General features: G+C 44.7%; 4 protein-coding genes across 4 annotated transcripts; 2 read left to right on the top strand and 2 right to left on the bottom strand.

Annotated features, from left to right (window-relative positions):
• Positions 1 to 10,835: 10,835 nt before the first annotated feature.
• On the top strand, positions 10,836 to 13,134 carry LOC109768680 (pentatricopeptide repeat-containing protein At5g44230). The gene has a single exon (XM_020327425.4). The coding sequence runs from the start codon at positions 10,990 to 10,992 to the stop codon at positions 12,943 to 12,945; it is 1,956 nt and encodes a 651-aa protein (XP_020183014.3). The 5' UTR covers positions 10,836 to 10,989; the 3' UTR covers positions 12,946 to 13,134.
• A 170-nt stretch (positions 13,135 to 13,304) lies between these two features.
• Positions 13,305 to 15,243, bottom strand: LOC109737820 (uncharacterized). The gene is made up of 3 exons (XM_020296944.4): positions 14,952 to 15,243; positions 14,465 to 14,715; positions 13,305 to 14,139 (listed from the first exon to the last, which is right to left on the bottom strand). The coding sequence occupies exons 1-3, from the start codon at positions 14,968 to 14,970 to the stop codon at positions 13,684 to 13,686; spliced, it is 726 nt and encodes a 241-aa protein (XP_020152533.1). The 5' UTR covers positions 14,971 to 15,243; the 3' UTR covers positions 13,305 to 13,683.
• Positions 15,244 to 15,556: 313 nt separating this feature from the next.
• Positions 15,557 to 19,340, top strand: LOC109768682 (nifU-like protein 3, chloroplastic). Its single transcript, XM_020327428.4, has 7 exons — positions 15,557 to 15,780; positions 15,853 to 15,978; positions 16,733 to 16,978; positions 18,059 to 18,361; positions 18,455 to 18,539; positions 18,646 to 18,935; positions 19,102 to 19,340. Exons 4-7 carry the CDS (start codon positions 18,278 to 18,280, stop codon positions 19,291 to 19,293), a joined length of 651 nt encoding a protein of 216 aa, XP_020183017.1. The 5' UTR covers positions 15,557 to 15,780; positions 15,853 to 15,978; positions 16,733 to 16,978; positions 18,059 to 18,277; the 3' UTR covers positions 19,294 to 19,340.
• A 613-nt stretch (positions 19,341 to 19,953) lies between these two features.
• LOC109737824 (pentatricopeptide repeat-containing protein At3g61360) lies at positions 19,954 to 21,405 on the bottom strand. The gene has a single exon (XM_020296946.1). It carries the CDS (start codon positions 21,403 to 21,405, stop codon positions 19,954 to 19,956), a length of 1,452 nt encoding a protein of 483 aa, XP_020152535.1.
• Between the last annotated feature and the right edge of the window lie 5,263 nt (positions 21,406 to 26,668).

The following is a 26,668-nucleotide window of genomic DNA, read 5'->3' on the forward strand; positions in this document are numbered from 1 at the left end:
GTTGTCTTCCTTGTCCAACATCAACTCTTTAACATGTCATATTTTAATGAGTGCTCACAATCATAAAAGATGTCCAAGATAGTATATTTATATGTGAAAACCTCTCTTTCTTTATTACTTCCTATTAATTGCAACGACGACCAAAACTATGTTTGTCAACTCTCAACAACTTTTATTCATCATACTCTTTATATGTGAAGTCATTACTCTCCATAAGATCAATATGATCTCTTTGTTTTCTTTTTATTCTTTCTCTTTTCTTTAATTCCCTCGAGATCATAGCAAGATAATCAAGCCCTTGACTCAACACTAATCTTTATTATATATAGCTCACGGACTAGATTACATAGAGGGATCATAAAGCAAAACTCAAAACTAAATCATACTAAAACTTTATTCTACTAGATCAAGATATTACTAAAAGGATCGAACTAAGAAAAACGGTAAAGATAGGAGTGTGATGGTGATACGATACCGGGGCACCTCCCCCAAGCTTGGCAGTTGCCAAGGGGAGTGCCCATACCCATGTGATTATGTCTCTTTCCTCGGGGGTGGTGATGATGGAGTTGTTGATGATGTAGGCTTGTCGTCCATCTTCCAAGGCATAGGCTCACCATCATAGAAAGATGATCGAGTCTCCGGAATCCTCAAATCTGCAGCCAAACTCATCCTCTTGAATCTATATTCATACTCACAGTTTTGGTTTTGCAGGTGATAGATCTGGGCTTGGAGGTGCTCGATTTTCTCGTTAAGCTTGAAGATGGCCTCCCCAATGTCCTTGGCGTCCAGCTTGTGGTTGTTGCTGAACTCCGTGATCATTATGTGATTGGTGTCGAGTCCACGCTCCACCATCTCCTGACACTTGAAGACTTGTTGCTCCATTGCTTCAAGCCTTGTCTCCACGCTTCCGGTCCTCCTTGGTCCCTCAACATCGCGGATGTGCAGCAACCCATCATGCATCTCAATGGTTTGAGGGTGTTGCAACACTTCCGCGAGGTAGGGGTTGATGACCTTCTCGAAGAACTTGTCCTTGGGGGCGCTTGGAGACGTCATGGTGACCTAGATCTGTCAGAAAAACAGCTCGAAACGAAAACAGAGGATATTTGCGTGATACGTTGGTCAAAACCTTCGGGAGATTATATAATGAATTTTTACCGACCAAAAGAAGTATCGTGCAAGAAAACGGAGTCCGGAGAGCACACGAGGTGCCCACGAGGCAGGGGGCGCACCCAGGGGGTAGGGCGCGCCTCCCACCCTTGTGGAAGCCTCGTGTCCTTCCCGGACTACTTCTTATTTTCCTATTTTCTTAAATATTCCAAAACGGAGAAAAATTGCCATTAGAACTGTTTTGGAGTCGGTTTACTTACCGTACCACGTACCTATTCCTTTTCGGAGTCTGAAGCGTGCTGGAAAGTGTATCTTATGTATTCCTCCGGGGTTACGGTTTCAATAACATTAGTTTCAACATGTATAGGATTACCTGAGATATAATGTTTGATTCTTTGACCGTTCACCACCTTTGGATTTGTGCCTTCGAAGTTGTTGATTTTTATAGCACCGGAACGATAGACCTCCTCGATAACGTAAGGACCTTCCCATTTAGAGAGAAATTTTCCTGCAAAAAATCTTAAACGAGAGTTGTATAGCAACACATAATCACCTACATTAAACTCACGCTTTTGTATCCTTTTGTCATGCCATCTTTTAACCTTTTCCTTGAAAGTTTGGCATTCTCATAGGCCTGGGTTCTCCATTCATCAAGTGAGCTAATGTCAAATAGCCTCTTTTCACCGGCAAGTTTGAAATCATAGTTGAGCTCTTTAATAGCCCAATATGCCTTATGTTCTAGTTCGAGAGGCAAGTGACATGCTTTTCCATAAACCATCTTATACGGAGACATACCCATAGGATTTTTATATGCAGTTCTATAGGCCCATAATGCATCATCAAGTTTCTTGGACCAATTCTTTCTAGATCTATTAACAGTCTTTTGCAAAATTAATTTGAGCTCTCTATTGCTCAATTCTACTTGACCACCGGACTGCGGGTGATACGGAGATGCAATTCTATGATTAACATCATATTTAGCAAGCATTTTATGAAAGGCACCATGAATAAAATATGAACCACCATCAGTCATTAAATATCTAGGGACTCCAAACCTCGGAAAAATAACTTCTTTAAGCATCTTAATAGAAGTGTTATGATCAGCACTACTAGTTGGAATAGCCTGTACCCACTTAGTAATGTAATCAATAGCAACTAAAATATGTGTATACCCATTAGAGGAAGGAAACGGTCCCATGTAATCAAAGCCCCAAACATCAAATGGTTCAACAACAAGTGAATAATTCATAGGCATTTCTTGACGTCTACTAATATTACCAATTCTTTGACATTCATCACAAGACAAGACAAACTTACGGGCATCCTTGAAGAGAGTAGGCCAATAAAAACCGGATTGCAATACCTTATGTGCAGTTCTATCTCCAGCGTGGTGCCCTCCATAAGCCTCGGAGTGGAACTTGCGTAGGATTTGTTCATGTTCATGCTCAGGTACACAACGTCTAATAACACCATCTACTCCTTCTTTATAAAGATGTGGGTCATCCCAAAAGTAATGTCTCAAGTCATAGAAAAACTTTTTCTTTTGCTGGTATGTGAAACTAGGTGGTATAAATTTAGCAACAATGTAATTAGCATAATCAGCATACCATGGAGCAGTTCGAGAAGCATTTATGACAGCCAATTGTTCATCAGGAAAGCTATCATCAATGGGTAGTGGGTCATCAAGAACATTCTCTAACCTAGACAAGTTGTCTGCAACAGGGTTCTCAGCTCCCTTTCTATCAATAATATGCAAATCAAATTCTTGTAGCAAGAGAACCCATCTAATAAGTCTAGGCTTAGCATCTTTCTTTTTCATAAGGTATTTAATAGCAGCATGATCAGTGTGAATAGTTACTTTAGAATCAACAATATAAGGTCTAAACTTATCACAAGCAAAAACAACCGCTAAAAATTCTTTATCAGTGGTAGCATAATTTCTCTGGGCATTGTCTAGAGTTTTACTAGCATATTGAATAACATTTAATTTCTTATCAACTCTTTGTCCTAGAACAGCACCTACAGCATAATCACTAGCATCACACATAATTTCAAAAGGTAAATTCCAATCAGGTGGTTGAACAATAGGTGCAGAAATCAAAGCTTTCTTAAGTATTTCAAATGCCTCTACACAATCATCATCAAAGACAAAAGGAATATCTTTTTGTAATAGATTAGTCAGAGGCCAAGAAATTTTTGAGAAGTCCATAATGAACCTCCTATAAAAACCGGCATGACCCAGAAAACTTCTTATACCTTTGATGTCCTTAGGACACGGCATCTTTTCAATAGCATCAACTTTAGCTTTATCAACTTCAATGCCTCTTTCAGAAATTGTATGCCCCAAGACAATGCCTTCATTAACCATAAAGTGGCATTTCTCCCAATTCAAGACGAGATTAGTTTCTTCACATCTATGCAAAACTCGATCAAGGTTGCTCAAGCAATCATCAAAAGAAGATCCATAAACGGAGAATTCATCCATGAAAACCTCACAAATCTTTTCACAAAAGTCAGAGAATATAGCCATCATGCATCTTTGAAAGGCAGCGGGTGCATTACATAAACCAAACGGCATACGTCTATAAGCAAAAGTACCAAAAGGGCAAGTAAAAGTGGTCTTTTCTTGATCCTCAGCTGACACAGGTATTTGAGAGAAACCAGAGTAACCATCTAGAAAGCAAAAATGTGTATGTTTGCATAATCTTTCTAGCATTTGATCAATAAAAGGCAAAGGGTAATGATCTTTTTTAGTAGCTTTATTTAATTTGCGGAAATCAATTACCATCCTATAACCTGTAACAATTCTTTGTGGGGTCAATTCATCTTTATCATTAGGGACAACAGTAATACCTCCCTTCTTAGGGACACAATGGACAGGACTTACGCACTGACTATCAGCAACGAGATAAATTATACCTGCCTCGAGGAGCTTTAATATTTCCTTTCTTACCACTTCTTTCATCTTAGGATTTAGCTGTCATTCGTGATCAATAACTGGTTTGGCATCTTTCTCCAAATTTATTTTGTGTTGACATAGAGTGGGACTAATGCCCTTAAGATCATCAAGAGTATATCCAATAGCAGCACGGTGCTTCTTCAGAGTTTTCAATAATTTCTCTTCCTCCTTCTCTGAAAGGTTAGCACTGATAATAACAGGATATATCTTCTTTTCATCAAGATAAGCATATTTAAGAGTATCAGGTAATGGTTTAAGCTCAAACACGGGATCACCCTTGGGTGGAGGAGGATCCCCTAGAATTTCAATAGGCAAGTTGTGTTTCAAAATAGGTCCCTGTTTAAAAAATACTTCAACTATTTCCCTTCTTTCATTCATAAACATATCATTTCATGGTCGAGAAAATATTGTTCTAAAGGATCATTAGGAGGCACAGCAATAGAAGCAAGACCAATAATTTCATCTTTACTAGGCAAATTCCTCATCACGGTGTTGTCTACTAAATTTAGAAAAATTAAACTCATGAGACATATCACCCAAACCAATAGTAACAACATCCTTTTCGCAGTCTATCCTAGCATTAACAGTGTTTAAGAAGGGTCTACCAAATATAATGGGACAAAAGCTATCTTGTGGGGAACCAAGAACAAGAAATCAGCAGGATATTTAACCTTCCCACACAAGACTTCAACATCTCTAACAATCCCAATCGGTGAAATAGCATCTCTATTGGCAAGCTTAATGATAACATCGATATCTTCTATCTCAACAGGTGCAATATCATGCATAATTTCTTCGTATAAAGAATGAGGTATTGCACTAGCACTAGCACCCATATCACATAAGCCATGATAACAATGATCTCCTATTTTAACAGAAATAACAGGCATGCCTACCACAGGTCTATGTTTATCTTTAGCACCAGGTTTAGCAATTCTAGCAGTCTCATCACAGAAGTAAATAACATGCCCATCGATATTATCAGTCAATAGATCTTTAACCATAGCAATTTTAGGTTCAACTTTAACTTGCTCAGGGGGTTTGTGTGTCCTAATATTACTTTTGTTGACTACAGTTGAAGCTTTAGCATGATCCTTTATTCTAACAGGGAAAGGTGGTTTCTCAACATAAGCAGTAGGAACAATAGGATCATTATAAGTGATAGTCTTTTCTTCAACTTTAATAGGTGCAACTACTCTTACTTCAATGGGAGGATTATATTTAAACCACTTCTCCTTAGGGAGATCAACATGAGTAGCAAATGATTCACAAAAAGAAGCTACTATCTCAGAGTCAAGTCCATATTTAGTGCTAAATTCACGGAAAGCATCGGTATCCATAAAAGATTTAACACAATCAAAGTTAGGTGTTATACCTGACTCCTTACCTTCGTCGAGATCCCAATCTTCAGAGTTGCGTTTAATTCTTTCCAATAAATCCCATTTGAATTCAATAGTCTTCATCATAAAAGAGCCAGTACAAGAAGTATCGAGCATGGAGCGATTATTGGGAGAAAGCCGAGCATAAAATTTTTGAATAATCATTTCTCTTGAGAGCTCATGATTGGGGCATGAATATAACATTGACTTAAGCCTCCCCCAAGCTTGAGCGATGCTTTCTCCTTCGCGAGGCCAAAAATTATATATATAATTACGATCACGATGAACAAGATGCATAGGATAAAACTTCTGATGAAATTCCAATTTCAATCGTTTGTAGCTCCATGATCCCATATCATCACATAGCCTAAACCATGTCAATGCATCTCCCTTCAAAGATAAAGGGAAAACCTTCTTCTTGATGACATCCTCGGGCATACCTGCAAGCTTAAATAATCCACAAACTTCATCCACATAGATTAGGTGTAAATCGGGATGCAATGTTCCATCTCCTGCAAAAGGATTAGCTAGCAGTTTCTCTATCATACCCAAAGGAATTTCAAAGTAAACATTTTCAGTAGGTTCAGTAGGTTGAGGGGTAGCTAATTGTGGTTCCGGACGGGGTGAAGATACCCCGAACAAACCCCTCAAAGGATTGTTTTCCATAGTAACAAGTGACAGTAAATTTCAGCACACTATATAAATTTTTCCTTACCAAATTCCACCTACCAAAGGCGCTTCACTCCCCGGCAACGGCGCCAGAAAATAGCCTTGATGACCCACAAGTATAGGGGGTCTATCGTAGTCCTTTCGATAAGTAAGAGTGTTGAACCCAATGAGGAGCAGAAGGAAATGACAAGCGGTGTTTAGTAAGGTATTCTCTGCAAGCACTGAAATTATCGGTAACAGATAGTTTTGTGATAAGGTAATTTGTAACGAGTAACAAGTAACAAGTGTAAATAAAGTGCAGCAAGGTGGCCCAATCCTTTTTGTAGCAAAGGACAAGCCTGGACAAACTCTTATATAGAGAAAAGTGCTCCCGAGGACACATGGGAATTATCATCAAGCTAGTTTTCATCACGCTCATATGATTCGTGCTCGTTACTTTGATAATTTGGTATGTGGGTGGACCGGTGCTTGGGTACTGTCCTTTCTTGGACAAGCATCCCACTTATGATTAACCCCTATTGCAAGCATCTGCAACTACAAAAGAAGTATTAAGGTAAACCTAACCATAGCATGAAACAACTCATAAACTAGGGTTTAAGCTTCTGTCACTCTAGCAACCCATCATCTACTTATTACTTCCCAATGCCTTCCTCTAGGCCCAAACAATGGTGAAGTGTCATGTAGTCGACGTTCACATAACACCACTAGAGGAAAGACAACATACATCTCATCAAAATATCGAACGAATACCAAATTCACATGACTACTAATAGCAAGACTTCTCCCATGTCCTCAGGAACAAACGTAACTACTCACAAATCATATTCATGTTCATAATCAGAGGGGTATTAATATGCATATGGATCTGAACATATGATCTTCCACCAAATAAACCAACTAGCATCAACTACAAGGAGTAATCAACACTACTAGCAACCCACGGGCGCTTTGGGACAAATATTGGATACAAGAGATGAACTAGGGTTTGAGAGGAGATGGTGCTGGTGAAGATGTTGATGGAGATTGACCCCCTCCCGATGAGAGGATCGTTGGTGACGACAATGGCGATGATTTCCCCCTCCTAGAGGGAAGTTCCCCGGCAGAACCGCTCTGCCGGAGCCCTAGATTGGTTCCGCCTCGTGGCGGCGGAGTTTCTTCCCGAAAGCTTGCTTATGATTTTTTCCAGGGTAGAAGACACCATATAGCCAAAGATGGGCATCGGAGGCCTGCCAGGGGGCCCACGAGGCAGGGGGGCGCGTCCAGGGGGGTAGGGCGCGCCCCCATCCTCGTGGCCAGGGTGTGGGCCCCCTCTGGTATTTTCTTCGCTCAATATTTTTTATAAATTCCAAAAATGACTTCCGTGAAGTTTCAGGACTTTTGGAGCTGTGCAGAATAGGTCTCTAATATTTGCTCCTTTTCCAGGCCAGAATTCCAGCTGCCGGCATTCTCCCTCTTCATGTAAACCTTGTAAAATAAGAGAGAATAGGCATAAGTATTGTGGCACAATGTGTAATAACAGCCCATAATGCAATAAATATCGATATAAAAGCATGATGCAAAATGGACGTATCAACATCTTTTGTTCTACCCTCCCGTGGCAGTGGGGTCCATATTGGAAACTAAGGGATATTAAGGCATCCTTTTAATAAAGAACCGGAAAAAAGCATTAACACATAGTGAATACATGAACTCCTCAAACTACGGTCATCACCGGGAGTGGGCCCGGTTGTTGTCACTCCGGGGTTGCCGGATCATAACACGTAGTAGGTGACTATAACTTGCAAGATCAGATCTAAAACATGGATATAATAATGATAACATAAACGGTTCAGATCTGAGTTCATGGCACCCGGGCCCAAAGTGACAAGCATTAAGCATAGCAAAGTCATAGCAACATCAATCTAAGAACATAGTGGATACTAGGGATCAACCCTTAACAAAACTAACTCGATTACATGATGAATCTCATCCAACTCCTCACCGACCAGCGAGCCTACGAAGGAATTACTCGCTCCCGGTGTGGAGCATCATGGAATTGGCGATGGAGAAGGGTTGGTGATGACGAAGAACAAAGATCCCCCTCTCCAGAGCCCCAAACGGACTCCAGATCTGCCCTTCCGAGGAAAAACAGGGCTGGGCGGCGGCTCCGTCTCGTGGAACACGATAATTCTTTCTCCCTGATTATTTTCTGGAATAATATGATTTTATAGCGTCAGAATCAGGGTCTGCAGGGCCACCAGGTGGGGATAACTCACCTGGGCGCGCTAGGAGAGGGGGGCACGCCCTGGTGGGTTATCCCCGCCCAGGTGGCCCTCTCCGGCAGGTCTTGGCTCCAGAAATTCTTATTATTGATATAAAAAATCCTCGCAAAGTTTCGTTCCATTCCGAGAACTTTTATTTCTGCACAAAAACAATGCCATGGTAGTTCTGCTGAAAACAGCGTCAGTCCGGGGTTAGTTTAATTCAAATCATGCAAATTAGAGTCCAAAACAAGAAGAAAAACGTTAGGAAAAGTAGATACGTTGGAGACGTATCAACCCTATATTTGGGTATGTCGATTTTCTACTATGCCAAAGCCTATTAACTATGCGATTGGGCCCTCATCCGTTCCTTTGTTTGTTTGATGTTATTTATGTTTTTATGTGTTTTTGCTTTTTTTTTCTTTGTTAGTTCGGTTTTATTTTTCTTTAGTGGGTATTTTTGGGATGGTAGACCGAATTTGACATGGAAGGAGTCCGTTAAGAGAGACCTCAAGGATTGGAGATTCATCAAAGAACTAGCTATGGACAGGGGTGCGTGGAAGCTTGCTATCCATGTGCCAGAGCCATGAGTTGGCCGCGAGATCTTATGGGTTTCAGCTCTAGCCTACCCCAACTTGTTTGGGACTAAAGGCTTTGTTGTTGTTGTTGTTGTTGTTGTTGGGTATTTTTGGGATGACAGATGAGTGTAAATGTATACACATAAATATTATGCAATGTGTGTGAAAATTATACAATTATATGATAATGTGCTACCCTAAAAAGCGACTAATTATTCTTTGCATACTGCAAAATGTGCAATTTCACTGCAAAATGTTGTGCAATTTTTTTTCAATTTTCTTTCTTTTTAAAGGGTAATACCAATGTCACTAATCCATCTTCCCTATAAAACTTCATTATTTTGATTTTTTTAGTTATTGTCTTATTCTTCGTTAAGTTAATAAAAATGTCACTAATTCATTCTTCCTATGGAAACTTTTTTTTAGAAAATTTCACTATTGTATGCTTATTCTTGCACATTTGAAAAAAGTGCAATTTGTGTGTATATTTTGTGCACATTTTGTTATTGTTTGTTTTATATTTTTGTTTGTGTATAATTATAAATGCAAGTAGAAAATAATATGTGTGTAAATTATAGTAGAATGCGAAAATTGCACTATTATATGGTTATTCTTTGCATATTTGAAAAGGTGCAATTTCAGTGCAAGTTGTGTGAAATTTGGAAAGGTTTTTCATTTTCATTTTCTTTTTTCTTAAAGGGTTTCATTCTTTCATAGAAACATTCACTATTTTGATTATTTTTATTTTCTTCCTGAAATGGTAATACCAATGCCACAAATTCATTCTTTCATAGAAAACTTCATTTTTTTAGGTTTTATTTTATTCTTTTATTTTGTTTTAGTTTTCATTTTCTTTTTTTGTAAGGATAATACCAATCTCACTAATCCATTACTTTTTAGAAAACACTTCATTTTTGTTTTTATTGTTTTTTAGATTTTTTTGTGTAAGTATAAATGCAAGTACTAAATAATATGTGTGTAAATTATAGTAGAATGTGAATATCGCACTATTATATGCTTATTCTTTCAGTATTTGGAAAGTGCAATTTCAGTGCAAGTTGTGTGCAAGTTTTGATTTTTTTTTTCATTTTCTTTCTGCATGAAGGGTTTCATTCTTTCTTAGAAAACTTCATTATTTGATTTTGTTTTGTTTTTTTATTTTCTTTCTTCTGAAAGGGTAATACCAATGCCTCGAATTCATTCTTCCATAAAAAAACTTCATTTTTGATATTTTTATAGTTTTTATTTCTTTTTTGTATTTAATTTTCATTTTGTTTTCTTTTGTAAGGATAATACCGATCTCCCTAATCCATTACTTTTTAGAAAAAAGAATCAAGTGCTATCAAATAGTTGTAATCCTTTAATTTTTTACCTTTGGTACGATCATGTGACACTATTTAATTATGTAATTGAAACTAAAATCATTTCTAACCAAGCTTAAAAAGTATAATCATGAATCACCCAGCATGCAAAACTTGCATTCATAGGCGTGCAGCATGCATGCAGCCTAGGTCCCGGTGTTGGGCTTGTGTACGTGAGCATGCATGCGCATGCAACCAGGGTCTCGGTGGTGGGCTTGTGTTTGTGAGCATGCATGCCGCTTGTGTACGTGACTACGTGAGCGCGGTGGTAACAAAGTGACTGACCCAAAAATTTGTTCAGGCGACTTGCCTAAAAACAAAAATCAGTCAACTTACACATAGTCAGTCCCGGCCAACTTTTGATGAGATTGGATTGGGCTCCAAAGAAACACACCAAAAGAAAGACCGGACGAAGGCAGCCCAATTTGTCTGTGACCAGCCCATATACAGGCAGACCGCGAGTGAGGAGGCCCAAAGTACCCTTCTCCGGTGTAGCCAGGGAAAAAGCGGCAGCGCGGCTCTGCTCCGGCGTTTCAATAGTTTGCCTCGCGCCGCCGTGCCGGCTCCCGCGAAACACCGCGCGTTTCCGAAACTAGCCACCGTCGAACCACGGCGTGCCGCGAAGCGCGCATCTCGCCGGGCGCCGTCTCCCAGAACACCGCTCGCCACACGCCGTGCCGCACGGGCGATGCCGGCATGGTGCACCTCGCCAGGCCGCGTCCCCCGCCCGCGCTGCTCCTCCACGCGTCGCGGCCGCCGCTCCCCGCCGCGCTGCCCCTGCCCCTCCTCCCTCCTCCCGCGCTCTCCTCGCTCCTCCTCGCGGCCGTCGACTCCTCCCCGTCCCTCCGGCACCTCCGCAGCCTCCACGGGCTCCTCGTCCGCCTGCCGCTCCCTGCCCACTCCCTCCCCTACCTCCTCTCCCGCCTCCTCCGCCGACTCGCCGCCCTCCCGCCCCCGCACGCCCCGCTGCCATACGCGCTCTCCGTCTTCTCCGCGCACTCTCCCCCGGACCCGTTCCTCGCCGCCGCGCTCCTCCGCTTCGCGCTCCTCACGCAGCCGCCGCTGAGCCCCTTCCGCCTCTTCTCCCGCCTCCTCCACACCCCCCGCGGCGAGCTCCCCTTCCTCCCGTTCGCCTTCTCCCCGCTCGCCAAGTCCGCCGCGGCCGCGCGCTCCCTCCCGGCCGCCCAGGCCGCCCACGCGGTCTCGATCCTCCTCGGCGGCTTTGATAAGCACCGGTTCGTTGAGAACTCGCTCATCGGCGCTTACGTCGCCTGTGGTGACGTCGGTGCCGCACGGAAGGTGTTTGATGAAATGGTGGTCAAGGATGTCATTTCCTGGACGAGTATTGTGGTGGCATACTCCAAGAGCGGCGATATGGGTTGCGCCGAGGAGGTGTTTGCGCAGTGCCCGGTGAAGGACATGGTGGCATGGACAGCCATGCTAACTGGTTACGCTCAAAATTCCATGCCGGCGAAGGCATTGGAAGTGTTTGATCGGATGGCCACCATTGGCATGGGCATTGACGAGGTCTCATTGACGGGTGCAATCTCAGCTTGTGCTCAGCTTGGCGCGGTGAGGCGTGCTGCTTGGGTTCAGGAGATTGCAGAGAGGAATGGCTTTGGGCAGAATGTGATTGTCGGGTCAGGGTTGGTGGATATGTATGCCAAGTGCGGACTAATCGATGAAGCACGCAGTGTTTTTGATGGGATGCAGGAGAAGAATGTTTACACATATAGCTCAATGATTGTTGGCCTCGCCTCTCATGGGAGGGCTAAAGAGGCAATTGCTTTGTTCAAGGACATGGTTAGGAGGGCCGATGTGGTGCCCAACCATGTGACCTTTATAGGGTTATTGACAGCTTGCAGCCATGCAGGGATGGTCAGAGATGGGCACTTCTACTTTGCACAGATGAAGGACAAATATGGGATATTGCCATCTGCAGATCACTATACTTGTATGGTGGATTTGCTTGGTCGGGCTGGATTGGTGGACGAAGCTCTGGATCTTGTGAGGTCAATGATCGTGGAGCCTCATGGCGGGGTGTGGGGAGCGCTGCTTGGGGCTTGTCGGATCCATGGGAATACTGATGTTGCCAAGGTTGCAGCTGAACATCTATTTAAGCTTGAGCCAGAGGGTATAGGGAACTATGTGCTGTTATCGAATACACTTGCATCGGCAGGAAAGTGGGATGAAGTCTCAAAAGTTCGGAAACTAATGAGAACCCGGGGGCTGAAAAAGGATCCTGCTGTCAGCTCGTTTGAAGGCAGAGATGGTTTGGTCCATCAGTTCTTTGCTGGTGACAATTCTCATCCAAAGACCAATGAAATAAAGAAGGCATTATTAGAGCTAGCTGCGAAATTGAAGCATGCTGGTTATGTGCCAATCCTGACTTCTATTGTTTATGATGTGAGTGATGGAGAGAAAGAAAGGCTGTTAATGGGTCACAGTGAGAAACTTGCTCTGTCGTTTGGATTGCTGACTCTTGGATCTAGATGCACAATTCGAATAGTAAAAAATCTAAGGATCTGCGACGATTGCCATTTGTTTATGCGACTTGCCTCAAGAATTGAGCAGGCTGAGATTATAGTCAGGGACAATATGAGATTCCATCATTTCAAAGATGGAGAATGCTCATGTGGTGGATTCTGGTGAAAGCAGAAAAGCAACAATAGTTCAACAAAATATGGCAGAACAGGAACTTGATTGATTAATGCTGCATGTAATAAATTGTTTATTTGGCTTGTTTTTTGAGCATTGGCACTCAATATTAAATAGCAGGATAAGCTAACTTCAGTGTGCAACATCTGGTTTGAGAGCAGTTTTGGCTTGGCTAATTTGCTACGATTTGTTACATGATGCAGACCTAAGCTGGCAATGTTTGGGTTATAAATAACCTGGGTGTTTGATCACAAAAGGTCCCATATTCATTTTGCAGAATGCTACTTTAACTTACATTGGATGATGCAGATAAACAAAGGAAATGCAAATGGCGAAACACTGCCCACGGTGTATGTTAGCAAGAATTCCTTTTAGAGCATTGGTGGACATAACTATTGCAGGAGGACAGAACTCAGGTCATTTCCTACTTGCTAATGTCTCTTCCATTCTGGATTATGGGGGAGGACAAATAAGAAATGAATAGCTGCCAATACTTTGCTATCTTGGTGTTACATTAATGTGCTCCTAGCAAGTCCTTGTGCTTGACAGCCTGAGAAGCTCTAGAATTCCGCATACAAATTACTCACCATGACTGAGGTATAATTCAGACCAAAATTTGGGGCCAGCATGTCAAGGAGATATGATATGCTATGAGATAGCTTGGAAATGTTAACATTTGCTTCTTGCACTATGAAACCAACTGATCTGGGATGCCAATTGGTTGTCAACTTGTCATCGATGCTGACCAGAAGGGTTTCTTTCCCTGCTGTCGGAGAAGAGCCAGTGTGGTGCTTTTGTTGCATTTGAACTGGGGGCAATGCTTAATTTGAGATCGAGATCACCTTCCATAGAAACACTCCAACTTTCACCTTCAACTGATTTACTGCTTTCTGGTCTTCTTTCTTGGTTTCTTGAAGTTTCTTCGTCGAAGAGGTTTAAGCATGTCACTGGCTTGCATTCTTGAAGAAACGACTGTTCGGGTACTTGCCTAGTATCAGAGTACTGTGCGTTTCCAAGACAAGCAGATTGGCTAGTCTCTGACGTACAAGAGCTATTCTTGAGGTTTGGCCTGTGGCCCTGCACCATTTCTCGAGTATCTTCTGTTCTGAGTTGGAAACTGTGCTTCTCACCACGTAATTCAGCCATCAGTGCTTTCTGTACCCTGTATAGCCGATGCAATTCATGCACCTGACGCAAGAAAAGGAGGAATGTAAAACTCTGAGTTGCAGAATGACAAAGACAATCACAGAACAGTAGTAGTTGATTTTCAGATGAATGACTGTGCAGGTTAACAGCACCATGCACTGCATTATATCATGAAGGTAAACACATGTTAACTATTCTCGTTGATGACTGCAAACCTGTATTGCAAATTCAAGAATCCAAAGACCTATTCTGGTATTTGAACTTTGAGTTCCCCACTTTTAATCTTTCCCAATCTCAATGCTATATAGATGTCTTGTAAATCTGGTGCTTTATGAGATGAATTATGAATAACAAAACTACTTGTTACCTGTTGTCTGAAGACCTCATCATGTTCCATGATTGTTCTCCGAAGTGATTCCTTGCTGTCGTGTTTGGAATACCTGTCCATTATGTCTGCCAAGATGTCGTTCAAAAGCCCTCCCCCACTAGCTTTCAGCAATATTTTGGCTAGTTTCTGAACAGAACCTCTACTTTCTAGCTCTCTAATGATGGTTATTCCTCCTTTCTCCAACAGGGCAAAGAGGATTCTATGAGTACGAAACAAATCAGTAGCCATTCCTGAAACAGTCAGAGGGAAAGGTCAGGCTCGTCACCAGTATTGTCTGCATGGTAAGTGAATTATCACATGAAGTTTTAAACTGCAGCCAGAGTTTAATTCTACGATTTGCTAGGTAGAGTAATTATCATATGCTTGACTGCAGGGATAGAGGGAAATCAGCCGATGCTGGATGCTGGGCCAACACAGCGTCGCGAAATCAAACGTAGAGCAGCAATTCACATGAAGATTCACTCACCTGAAAATCGGCGACTCATGCTGCGGCTGCTTATCTCGCATCTTCACTCTCCTCTGGACTTCGGTTATAGCTCATGAGCACTGGGAACCTCCATACACCAGCAAGGGCACGGACGACGGGCGCAAGCTCTCCTCAGCACCCATTACTCATTTCGCAGCAGCGGATGGCGGCCGAGCATGGGAGAATTGCAAGGAAGAAGAAGCTCTGGAATCTGGATGCAGCAGCAGTAGCAGCAGCAAGGCTCCCTCTCCTCCTCATGCTCATGGAGCAGACCGCATCCTTTTGTAGGAATAACAATAGGCGAGCCAACCAAAAGGGGAGGAAAGGCAGCAATGCAAAGGCTCGAGACAGGCTGTGCGATGGCTAAGCAGGAGCAGGAGCAGGATGCAACGAGGCAAAAGCTGAGGATTTGAGATCGTTGGCAGGAGGCACAGGTATTTGTTTATAACAAACAGGGGAGGCTCAGCAAGGAAGGAAGGATCAGGGAAGCGCGGCGGCCAATGGGACGGCCAAATCTCGCTGGTTTAATGAAACAAGGAGGCCAACCTACATGCATGTGGAGTAGATATTTCACGCAGGGCTTGCCGGGACTAAAGATACCAAGGTGTTTTCAAATCGCCACCCCCCCACCCCCACTCTGATATAGGATAAGCGAGGCCAGACATATCTTCACATGTTTGCAGTTTGTAGTAGATCTGCAGATACCGTGGGCCCGCGGCAAGGAGTTATCCTGGGCTGCTGCTGCTGCTGTCCTTGGTTGGTACTGGTAGTCGTCGTCACAGCCCCGGCCCTGGGGCCTGCCCACCAGTACAACAGCCTCTGAAGAAAAGTAAACCTCCGTTTGAGCTTCTTCCATGTGATGTGAGTTGCAAACCTCTTCCTAACTTTGCGTTTTTTTTAGCCCTGGACAGGTTGTTGTTGTTGCTGCTGCTGTTGCTTCGGCATGTTCGATCCCTGCCTTCCCAGGATTCTAGGACGCCCGTATCTCAAACCAGGCCTTTGTTAATCCCATGATTGCACCGACAAGGTACTAAACTAACCTCTCCTGTTCATCCAAATTGCGTCTGGGTTGACTTAACAGTAGCTAGGCTGTTCAATGATCAGTTCGTGATTTGATTTGGGGTCCAGATTCCATATGGTTTGACTTTTCTTTGTTATTTCTGTGCCCTCGCCTTGATGGATCCACGCCTTGATTTAAGGCAGTCTCGATCATATATGATACGAACACTTGAACTGTTGAACAGTATCCCGAGCTAAGCACCAAGATTTCTTTGGGAACGGCTTGATCTGGAGTTTTAATATGTTTTTCTTTCTTCAGATATGCTAGTGGTACACGCATACATAGGACGGTAGCACAGTACAACGTAGGATAAGATTGCGCTGCCCATCACTACTCGGCTGTCCGAGAATCCTATGTCGACAACTCACCACAACTTAATGCCGGGGCCGGCCATGTTACTTTCTATCCACGCTAACCCCAAACTGCATTCTTTTCTCGTGCACCCTTTTTCCACCAAAGAAGGGATTCTGGATATCAGACTGTCACTGTTCCGAAAAGGATTTGCACTTGGATATATAATATACGGCATGATCAAACTGCTGACCCTGTCTAGTGTTTTCCAGTTCGTGTTCATTGATGAGCCCAATCTTGCTGGTTAGGTTCTCAATCATACGCGCCACTGGTCTTAATTTGTGTGATTGCGTCCGTAGAATGGAGTTAGGATTTGACATTCTACTGTACTATGACATGAGGTGGGAATCTAACAGACATTTCTGTGCAGGAGCCTCCATGCCATATGCCCAATATCAGACAAGCAAATATCTAACATGGAAAGGAACTCCGCAACGTCATGGACTCACGGCCATCCACGTACCACTCAGGGTCAGACAAGCAGCATCAACTCTGGATAACTTGGAGAACAAATCTACTGGCTCTTGTTGCGCTCCCAGTCCCAGACAAGATATTCGATGGTTCCTTTCCTTTCACGAGAGACTAGGCACGGGTGGCCAACTTGCACATGATAAAGGTACAAAAAACAAGCATATTTATTTATTAAATGCTCAATTTCCTTGACAATTCCTCTAACGCACACACACATATCATCTGTGATGCTACGATGCGCCTCCGTGGGCCGTCGGTAACCGCATTTTCTCCGTCGACGCATTGAAACGCGGCGGCTCATTTCCTTTTCTCGAAAGAGAAAAGGAAAAAATTCTCTAGCCAGCCCATGTGTCCGCCCGTGGCGCGCAGCTGATCTCCTGCGTGTTCTCAAAAAACAAAAGCCAGATGCTCATGGGCGGAATTGACCATGTGACTGATGCACCTGTTGGTGGGAGAGTTTGGAGATGTGGAGAATCAGGAGTGGGAGAGAGAGAGGGGGGTTTGGGGAGGACACCAAATAAGGAGCAGCACCAGCGGGCAGCGGCCAAATAATGGCGAGGCGACTGTCGCGCTCGCCCCCGAGCCCCGCCCGACAGGCTACCTGCCGCCGATCCCTTTCCTCGCTGTCTTCGTCGTCCGGGCAATCTCTTAATGAGTTTATTACTGCGTGTGCGCGCGCTTGGTGGCCAGCACAAACAACATCAAACTGGCCGGACGGACGGATCACATGGACCACACCACGTACACCACACCACCACCCCGTGGCAACCCTGTCCCGGTCGGTGTTCACATACGTACTACCAGCTTTGGTCCTTGGATGCCCCCGGGTTTGGACATAGATTATTGGTGCCCTTTTGGACCTTTCCCGGCCTAATTTTCTGCTAGCTCCTCCCCCTTGGAGTGGATCGCAAAGTGGTGTCCAGGGCGTGGTGATATGGGTATCTTATCTGTGACCGTCGTCATGCTATGCTTGATGGTTCCCTTTAACTCTCTACTCTGAGAATGAGTGCTCAACCTTTCTGCAGACAAAAAAAAACTGTAAGCGCATCAATGATTTGGTCTAGTTTGAGATGGACTGGGTTCCACCATTTTTTGCGCTTTACACATACTGCACAGTGAAAAACTGCTTTTGTGCAAAGGCATGATGCAGTTTTTTAGGGATTTGTTTTGCAGAGTCTAGACGCCTCTTTTCTTACCTTTTTCTTTTTCTTTTTTTGAGAATCAGACGCCTCTTTGCAGTAGGCTTTTCAGTTCGATCATGGGCCCTAGGCCCTGGAGTCGATGGGCCACATTAGGCCCAACGAACCTTCACCTTGGTGAAAGGTGAACCACATCCAGAAGCGAAAAGGAATCACGAACGGGTGAGCCTGCCTACGGCTGGCTCGACATCCACGACACACTCCCCCCGCAAACCCTCGCGGCTAGCAAGCAAAATCGGCTTCAGATGAGGCCGTACTCGCCGAATCTCCGGCAAGCCGCTGCCGGCGCCGGCGCCACCAGCGCCCCCCTTGCAGCAGCTCTCGGCAAGGTGCGCACTTCCACTCGTGGCAGCCTTTTATTTTCCAACCATTTCATCGTCCCTTGCTGCACTGACCGATCCAACTTGTGCTGTTGTGCGCAGAGTTCTTCGAGCTCCCTTATCCATGGCCGTCTCAGCTTCGGCCACACGTTGCTGCAGACACCGAACCACCGCGCCAAGAGAGCAGGTGCATGAGCGAAAATAAGAGAAATCACAGCTACATCATGCAAGACAAGTATAGTTCTTTCCAGAATTGTAGGACTGAACATGTGTTGATTGATTGATACCTCAAGGGTGGGCGGTGCGGGTGCTTCCCCTGACGGAGGAGAACGTGGAGAGGGTGCTGGACGAGGTGCGGCCGAGCCTGATGCGGGACGGAGGCAACGTCGCCCTGCACGAGATCGACGGCCTCGTCGTCGTGCTCATGCTCCAGGGCGCCTGCGGCTCCTGCCCCAGCTCCACCATGACGCTCAAGATGGGAATCGAGTCCCGCCTCCGTGACAAGATCCCCGAGATCCTCGAGGTCGAGCAGATCCACGACACCGAGACCGGGCTTGAGCTCAACACAGAGAACGTCGAGAAGGTCAGCCAGATGCTTCGTGCTCACTCACTGATCAATGCTCCATTGTGCATGCCACTTGTCTCTTTTCTGAGCCTCTAAATTTCTTTTACAGCCTAGACAGTTAGTTCAACAAAAATGCATTTTTTATTGATCAAACTGTGAATCTGAAGTTTGTCCAATGTTGTAGCTGCTAGATGAGATCAGGCCGTACCTTTCCGGCACCGGAGGTGGAAGCCTTGAGCTTGTTCAGATTGACGGTTTCGTCGTCAAGATTCAAATCAGTGGACCTGCAGCAGGTGTAATGACAGTACGTGTAGCTGTAACACAAAAGCTGAGAGAGAAAATACCATCGATCCTGGCTGTTCAGTTGACAGAGTAGAAACATGTGCATCAATCGAAGGAAGACAAAATTCAGCTTTGTGATTACGTTTCCATGTCAGTACTTCAGTCTTTTAATTCTGAATCACTGCAGTGAAATACTAAACATACTAATACGGTTGTCATGTACAAGAATTATGTGGCTGGGAGAGAAGAAAACTCATGTCGCCATTTTAAGTCTGAAAGATATAATTCAACAAAACTTTCAACCATTGTTACAACAGTGACAACACTTTCAGACTTCCAGTGCATTCATTCCCTTGGCAAAGGCTATGCAAACATTTTCTGCAGACCTGGAATCTTCAGTTTCTCTAGTGGCACCTGGCTCCACAAAAATTCCTTCTCGGTGTCTCAAACTCTTTATCAACTCAAAGATTCTCCAATCTACATATATTTCTCTCGAATTGGCGGCTTGGGGCCATCTCTTTATTCCCTGTTTGTCCCAGTCAAAGCGAGTTAGGTCATTGCAAGCCTATCTCTTTATTCCCTGTTTGCCCCAGTAAAAGCAAGTTTGTTCTTTGCAACAGCCAACAGTTCACCCTCGACATCAGAGGGTATAAACAGAGACCTTTGCTTAAACCACGCAGGCTTGGAAATTTTACATTGTCCAAGAAATAAAATATGTTTCTTTTCAAAAGGGACCACAAGAGGGTTGATAGCTTCACGCAGCTTCTTCTTCAGCTTGATGCTCCTCCAACTGGGTTGCCTTCATCATTTGCCTAATCTCGTCAATCTTCCCAAACTCCCGCTTCTTCTTCAAGAACCCTTCCAAAACCCTGAATGCACGCTCCGTAGGTGCCATTCCCATCTCAACCAGCTCCCGGAAGCACCTATATGCTTCACCAACCACATCTCTGCAGCATAAACCAGTAACCAGAACATCCAACGCATGCCTATGTGGTACACATCCTTTCCCGATCAGATAATCCCACAACTCCAGGCCAAGATCCGGTCGCCCATTCTCGCAAAAGACCTTCATGAGCAGCATTGTCGTCCTGGTTCTTGGCATGAACCCTGAGCCAATCATCTTGCTGTATATCTTCCAGATCCCCTCCAAATCACCAGCCCTCTGGAACCCACACAGCATCGTGTTGTAGGTGACATCGTCCAGACCAAAACCTTTCTGCTCCATCTCGCTCATGAGCGCCATCCCGGACTGCAAATCCCTTGCCCTCACATAGGCCCCCATGAGCGCATTGTGAGCTCCACGGTCCGGAGTCACGCCGCACTGCTCCATTTCGTCGAACAGGAGGCGTGCACGGGCCGCGTCCCTCACGATCCCGGCCCCGTATATCAGCGTGGTGAAAACCTGCAGCGTCGGCTTGCAGTTCTCCCTCTTGCGCATTTCGTCGAGCAGCTGGAGGGCATCCAGAAACCTGCCTTTCTTGCAGTAGGCGTCCATCCTCACGCAGTAGGACACGGCGTCCGGGACGAAGCCGCGCAGCACGGCGTCATGGTAGAAGAGGTCGAGCGCCTGCGCGTGGCCGGCCTCCTTGAACCCGAGCAGCAGCGTGTTGAAGGTGCGGGTGTCGGGCGGGTACGCGTCGCAGTACCGGTGGAACAGCGCGCGCGCCTCGGCGACGCGTCCGCGGGCGCAGAAGACGCGGAGCAGCGCGTTCAGCTCGGCGGCGCCGAACGAGCGCCCCGCGCGCGCCCAGACGGCAGCGGCGGACTCGAAGCGGCTGACGGCGGCCGCGAAGGACGCGCCGGGGGCGGAGGCGCAGAGCGCGGTGGAGAGGACGACGGAGAGGGCGGGCACGGAGAGGAGGTGGGGGTGGGTGGACGGGAGCGACTCGAGCAGCTGGAAGGAGTGGTGCGCGTAGCGGCGGGAGCGCGCGAGCAGGCGGAGGAGGACGGGGAGGGAGCTCTCCGGGACTGGGAAGTGGGGGAGCTCGAGCAAGCGGCGGAACAGGGAGAGCGCCGGGAGGGGCGGGGAGTGGGAGAGCAGGAGGTGGGAGAGGAGCGGCGTGAGGAGGGAAGGCGAGGAGGGCAGGATGGCGGTGAGGAGCGGCGGGATCGCCGGCGCGTGCGTGAGGAGGAGGCGGGCGAGGTGCGGGACGGTCGGGGCGAGGAGCCGCTGGGCGGCGCGCGGCGGCGGCAGCAGGTTGGGCATGGCCGCGAGGCGCACCGGTCTCCGAGCTCCGGGGGAGGAATTTAACAAATGGAAATGATAACTGGTTGACGTTCGTCAGGAACGATTTTCCAGCGGACTATGTGGGAACCTTTGAATTTGGTGGCACGAATCTTGGCGCATGTCTCCTGCCACATCAGCATCGAGCAGTCGTTCGCTCTGAACGAGAACCACGCGAACGAGGGCGCTGAAGTACCCTCTCACTCACTTGCTCCGTAGATTCCCCCTCCCCGCTCTCTTATCCTCGTCTCCATCAGGCGGTGCGGGGGAGAGGTCGTCCGGGAGGAGATGGCGGCCTCCTCGCTCGACACACACCTCAACGTCCCCATCGACGACACGCACCTCAACGCCCCCATCGACGACGAGGTGAGCTGGGTCACCGGGGAGGCTACGGCGAGCAAAGCTGCCGCGGCGGTCTTGTCATGAGGACGCGAAGCGGTGCATCTCATATGGCCACCGGCTCTGGAAAGGAAGCAGGCGCTGCGCCGCTAGTTGGGCCCTGCTCCTATTTGTTTTACCATGCCATGAGCTGATTTAAACCGGAAATGCTGTTGTGTGTGCTTTTGGTGCTTGAGTCGTGTTGCGCTCTATTTTTTGTTTGTTTTGCACTCGAAGAACTGATTTTTTACTGGAATGAAATTGAATTGAAGTTGTGCGTGCTCAATTTGTTTGCTTAACTGAACCCATCATTTCAGGATGGGAGAATGTACCGGATTTTTAGCACGTACAACCATCAAACCAGAGACCAAAGCAGGGCTTCACAAAACTTTGGTCTCGAAAAGTAGGGCTTCACAAAACTTAGGTATCGAAAAGTATCATGGTACGTCGTCCTCCCTTGAAATGGAACTTGTGTCAAAAATTGTATTTTCAGTCAGCTGCGAAAGAACGGGTTTTTCTTCAACAACATAATCGGCAGAAGGGGCATATCTTCAACAGATGTGGCAGAGTACACGGCACATATCTTAAAAAAGGGTTAGTTGGTTTGATCCAAAATTGCCAAGTATTAGGGTTAGCAAAACATTGGCTAGACAATTTTTGTCCACCAACTGGATTCTCAAAAAATCCATCATATCAATACAAAATCCAAGAACTCACAATCAAAGATTCGACATGAACAGCACAACACCATGGTAAAAGACATTATTACTTTCAGCAGTAGTCATACATAGCACATATATAGCAATAGTCAGGTCATAGATGACCATACGTACGAATCATTATAGTTCTATTACAAAAACTTCACTTTCATAGTCAGGTCACAGAAGACCATACATTTAGTGCAAAAACTGGGGTACTAGGTAACTGTGCAAACAGGCGTGATGATGAAACCCCGGAGCAAATAACTTCAGATGTCATTGGAAACAATACCTGACAAATTACTTAAGACTGTCAGGCTAATGAAATATTAACTGCAGGAATGTAAACTGATCAAACCAGTAGGCTAGCAAACCTGATAAAAATATTGTGCATAGTGGCCCCGAGGTCTTCCTGATCTACTTCTGTGCTACATCTTTAGTGACAGCTGAAAATAATTCAGGAATCACACAGTATTTAGAAGAGCCTGCCCTTGCATTTCATGCCATGAAAAAGCTGAAGAGAAGTGAATATGAGAGTATACCTGGTGATGGGTGGACAATTGTCATGCCACCATAGCTTCCACTCTTAATGACATCAGCCCTGGCAATGGCATCTTTGTGTGGGCGAAGCTTGTTCGGACCCTTCTTCACACTGGCTCTCCAAATCGTCTCCTTTGAGTAAACTGTGTAAACAAACAAGCCATAAGATTGCAACATAATTCTGATATGCTTTTATAAGTTTGCTAACATTGGAGCTTACTGAAAATAAAGCAATAGAAATCAACAAACAGATTATTCATTATTAAGAACAGACTCAAACAGAAGAATGTAGCACTAGATATATTACACTGGCTCTCCAAATCGTCTCCAGCAAGTGCGTTCACCCCTCCATACAGATCAGCTGCACACAAAATGCACAACACATCATCAATGATCGACAAACATAAGATGTTGTTTTGTCCTAAATCGCTATCCTTTTCATCTATGAGCTCTGAACTACAACGGCAATAAAGAAATGCTTGGAAAATGTTAACAGGTTGGTTTAATATTTTGGTTACATATGGTGCACCACTTTGAATATACTGATGGAGGATTTAAACTTTGCTGTAGTTTTTCCTGGAGCTAATGAAAGTTCCTCGCGTCGAGTCCAAACTAAGAGTTTTTGCTTTCAGAATTGCATTCTCAACACAGGTCCGTTGTCTTCCTCACATTGACTGGTTTGTTTCATTTTGGGCAGGTGAAAAGAGTCACTGGAGTTACAGCAGATAATGCAGACCATTCTAACATTAGGGAATGCATTGAATCAAGGAACAGCTCAAGGTACCAAATCATTATAGAAAACTTGCATGGGATGTCTTTTGTTTAATAGCATTTTCTGATAAGGTGATGTATTGAACAGGTTCTGCAGTTGGCTTCAGATTAGATAGTCTTCTTAAACTATCGGATACTCAAGCTAGGAACAATAAGATAACACTAATGCACTATTTATGCAAGCGCTGAAACATGGTTTTTCCTATACTGCTATGCGATCCTGTTGTGCTAGTACAGAACTACAGTAATTTACCCAAGCCTTTATTTTTCAGCGCAACCTAAAATCTAGCAGAGGTTTATTTTTCAGCGCTGAGCTGTAAAACCGTTTGAATATCAGCCTCAAACTATTGAAATACATGATGGTTTCGGTGCCAACTGCAGTCATGATTGCATATATGATATGCAGGGGATCAGTAGAGAAAATGATCTTACCATCAGAACCCCTGGCCGTAGCCCTTTCTTTATTGCCCCTTGTGTTTGTTTGAAGCCATTCCTAAAACAGATTTAATGGACAAGTTAGTCACTGCATGAACCAGTACTAAAAAGAGACACATGACTTAGATCTAAACTTATCACATGGAAACTCGTCCATATGAACACATCCAAACCCTAGCAGACAGACGCATGAACCCTGCTCTATCATGGTGGTCTGGCATCGTTGTAAAATTTCTTTGTACGATTTTGATGTGTGGGCTTACTTGCTTACATTGCAGAAATCAACATACTAAAAATATTCTACTCCGTCCTATGTAACAGAACCAAAAAGCCATTTGATACCGAACAACCACCTCTAGCAAAGGAAGCAATCATGGCAACTAAATTAAATTCAAAGGCTAATCACCTATGATCAATAGAGACTGGATCCGGACGCGAATCACAGAGCAATGCTGCGTTTACAAATGGTATTCGGAAGGAACTCAACCTAGATGCAAACGCGAATCAGGAACTCAATCAGAACCCCGGACGCTAATCACATGGGACTCGTCGACCCCATCAAATCTAATGGCAGAACTAACCCAGATCTAGCTATTCCACGCCGATTCAAACGCTGAGACTAGCCATCGACCTCAGAGAAAGGGGATCGCGACTCACCGTTGTCCTGGTCCTGGACTTCACACGCGAGAAGAGCGCAGCGCAAGGGGGAAAGTGGAGCGCGGTGGCGGCTGTCGACGGAGAGAGGGGAGGGGAGGAGGAGATGGGATAATGCGGGGTGGGCAATTTATACGGGAATTAACCTAATCGCTCGCCATCCCTGCCCGTCCGATTGAGGGGGGGCGTGTGATCTAATGGAACGGGTTGTAATGGGCCGAAATGTATGTATCGCTGGAGTTTCAGTGGCTGCCCAAGGTGAAAGTACACGGATGAATACATGGGCATATGAAGCCACTTTGGAAAACTTTTTTCAAACTGCCAAAAAATTCTGAAAAGAGTTTCATGCATACATCTTCACATTCTATGTGCGCAGAAAGTTTCGCCGAAAAACGACTTGTTCTTTGGCCTGTGCAAAAAAGACAATAATAATAATAATAATGTCGTCGAACGCTATTTAAAAGCATTGAAATTTGTTTTTATCGCGGATGCAAAATAAAAAGAGATATTTTTCATAAATCTTTGTGCCACGCACACATAATGCAAAGATGTATACATGAATTTTTTGACATTTTAAAACACGTTTTAAATGCATTTTTAAAAAGCGGGTTCATAAGCCCATGGGTTCTGGACGTCGCCACTCTACCCCATATCTATATTTTTAGACTTCCTTTTATTCGCATATTTTGCGTAGGACCTTTAAGGATTCGGGTCCGTTGGAATATTTATGGAGGAATTGTTGGGATTCAAATCCTTAGAAAAATTGAAGTGCTTGGTTGATTCGTAGGATTGTAAAAAAGTAGGAACTAAAAAACACATATTAAAATGTCGGGTTTGTCTAGGGCACATCTAGATGTGCCCTAGTTATTGCACATCTAAGTGACTCAATCAAACTAGAAAGAAAAAGAAAAAAAGGACGAAAGAAAATGCTTGCACGAATCTTAGCGTAAAATGAATGACATAGGACTTAGATGTGCAATTCGTAGAGCATATCTAGATGTGCTTTAGCAAAACTGTAAAAATGTGATGCCTTTTGGAATGCGGTAGGATTTGAGTCATATGAAGAATAAAGGTTTTTTTAAGAGGTTGCAGTGTATGCTAGATTCCCTATCTAATGTAGTACAAATGAAAGTTATTCCTTCAGGAAAAATTTCCATATGCCTCGTTCGGTTGTGCCCAACCCCATCTCCGATCTTCTTCGTTTGTCTATCTCCGTGTGCGACCAAATGATGGCCGCACTTAGGGAGTACGACGGGATCATCTCTTACGCGGGTCCAGTCCATCATGCTTAAACATGTTTAACCATCCAACACAAGGTTTTTGTGCGTACTACTTGTTCCTAACCAAAACTATTAGTAAAACTAGTTCCTTTTAAAAATCCTACTAAAACATGTTTTTGGTAAACCTAGGCGTTAATTCCCTTTACCCAAACAGCCACCAAGGATTGGTCCGCACTGTTTTGAACAACACTTGACGTCCACTCAAACCTCTTGGCACAAATTGTTTGCTCGTTAACAAAAACTAATGTGGTTTCCTCTTTTTTTCGCATCAGTTCATGTGGTCTCCTCTTTTTTTCGCATCAGTTCATGTGGTCTCCTCTTTTTTTCGCATCAGTTCATGTGGTTTCCTAATCCATCCAGGACACCTCTTCCAGTGTTGTTACAAGCCTATGAACAAGAGAAGCTAAAGATCCAACACTTTTGTTAGAAAAAAACTTGAAAAAAAGGGATTCAGGAGGTTGCTTTGGGTAATCATTAATACAAACAGAT

Source organism: Aegilops tauschii, chromosome 7 (genome assembly GCF_002575655.3).
Source record: "Aegilops tauschii subsp. strangulata cultivar AL8/78 chromosome 7, Aet v6.0, whole genome shotgun sequence".
Classification (NCBI taxonomy): domain Eukaryota; kingdom Viridiplantae; phylum Streptophyta; class Magnoliopsida; order Poales; family Poaceae; genus Aegilops; species Aegilops tauschii.

Bases quoted from the DNA above. Each gene is read 5' to 3' on its own strand.
- LOC109737820 (XM_020296944.4), bottom strand. The intron at 14,140-14,464 runs GTAACAAGTAGT...TTCTTGCGTCAG, and splicing joins ATGAGGTCTTCAGACAACAG to GTGCATGAATTGCATCGGCT.
- LOC109737824 (XM_020296946.1), bottom strand. From the start codon at position 21,405: ATGCCCAACCTGCTGCCGCCGCCGCGCGCCGCCCAGCGGCTCCTCGCC.
- LOC109768682 (XM_020327428.4), top strand. From the start codon at position 18,278: ATGAGGCCGTACTCGCCGAATCTCCGGCAAGCCGCTGCCGGCGCCGGC. The intron at 18,540-18,645 runs GTGCATGAGCGA...TGATACCTCAAG, and splicing joins CCACCGCGCCAAGAGAGCAG to GGTGGGCGGTGCGGGTGCTT. The intron at 18,936-19,101 runs GTCAGCCAGATG...CCAATGTTGTAG, and splicing joins ACACAGAGAACGTCGAGAAG to CTGCTAGATGAGATCAGGCC.
- LOC109768680 (XM_020327425.4), top strand. From the start codon at position 10,990: ATGGTGCACCTCGCCAGGCCGCGTCCCCCGCCCGCGCTGCTCCTCCAC.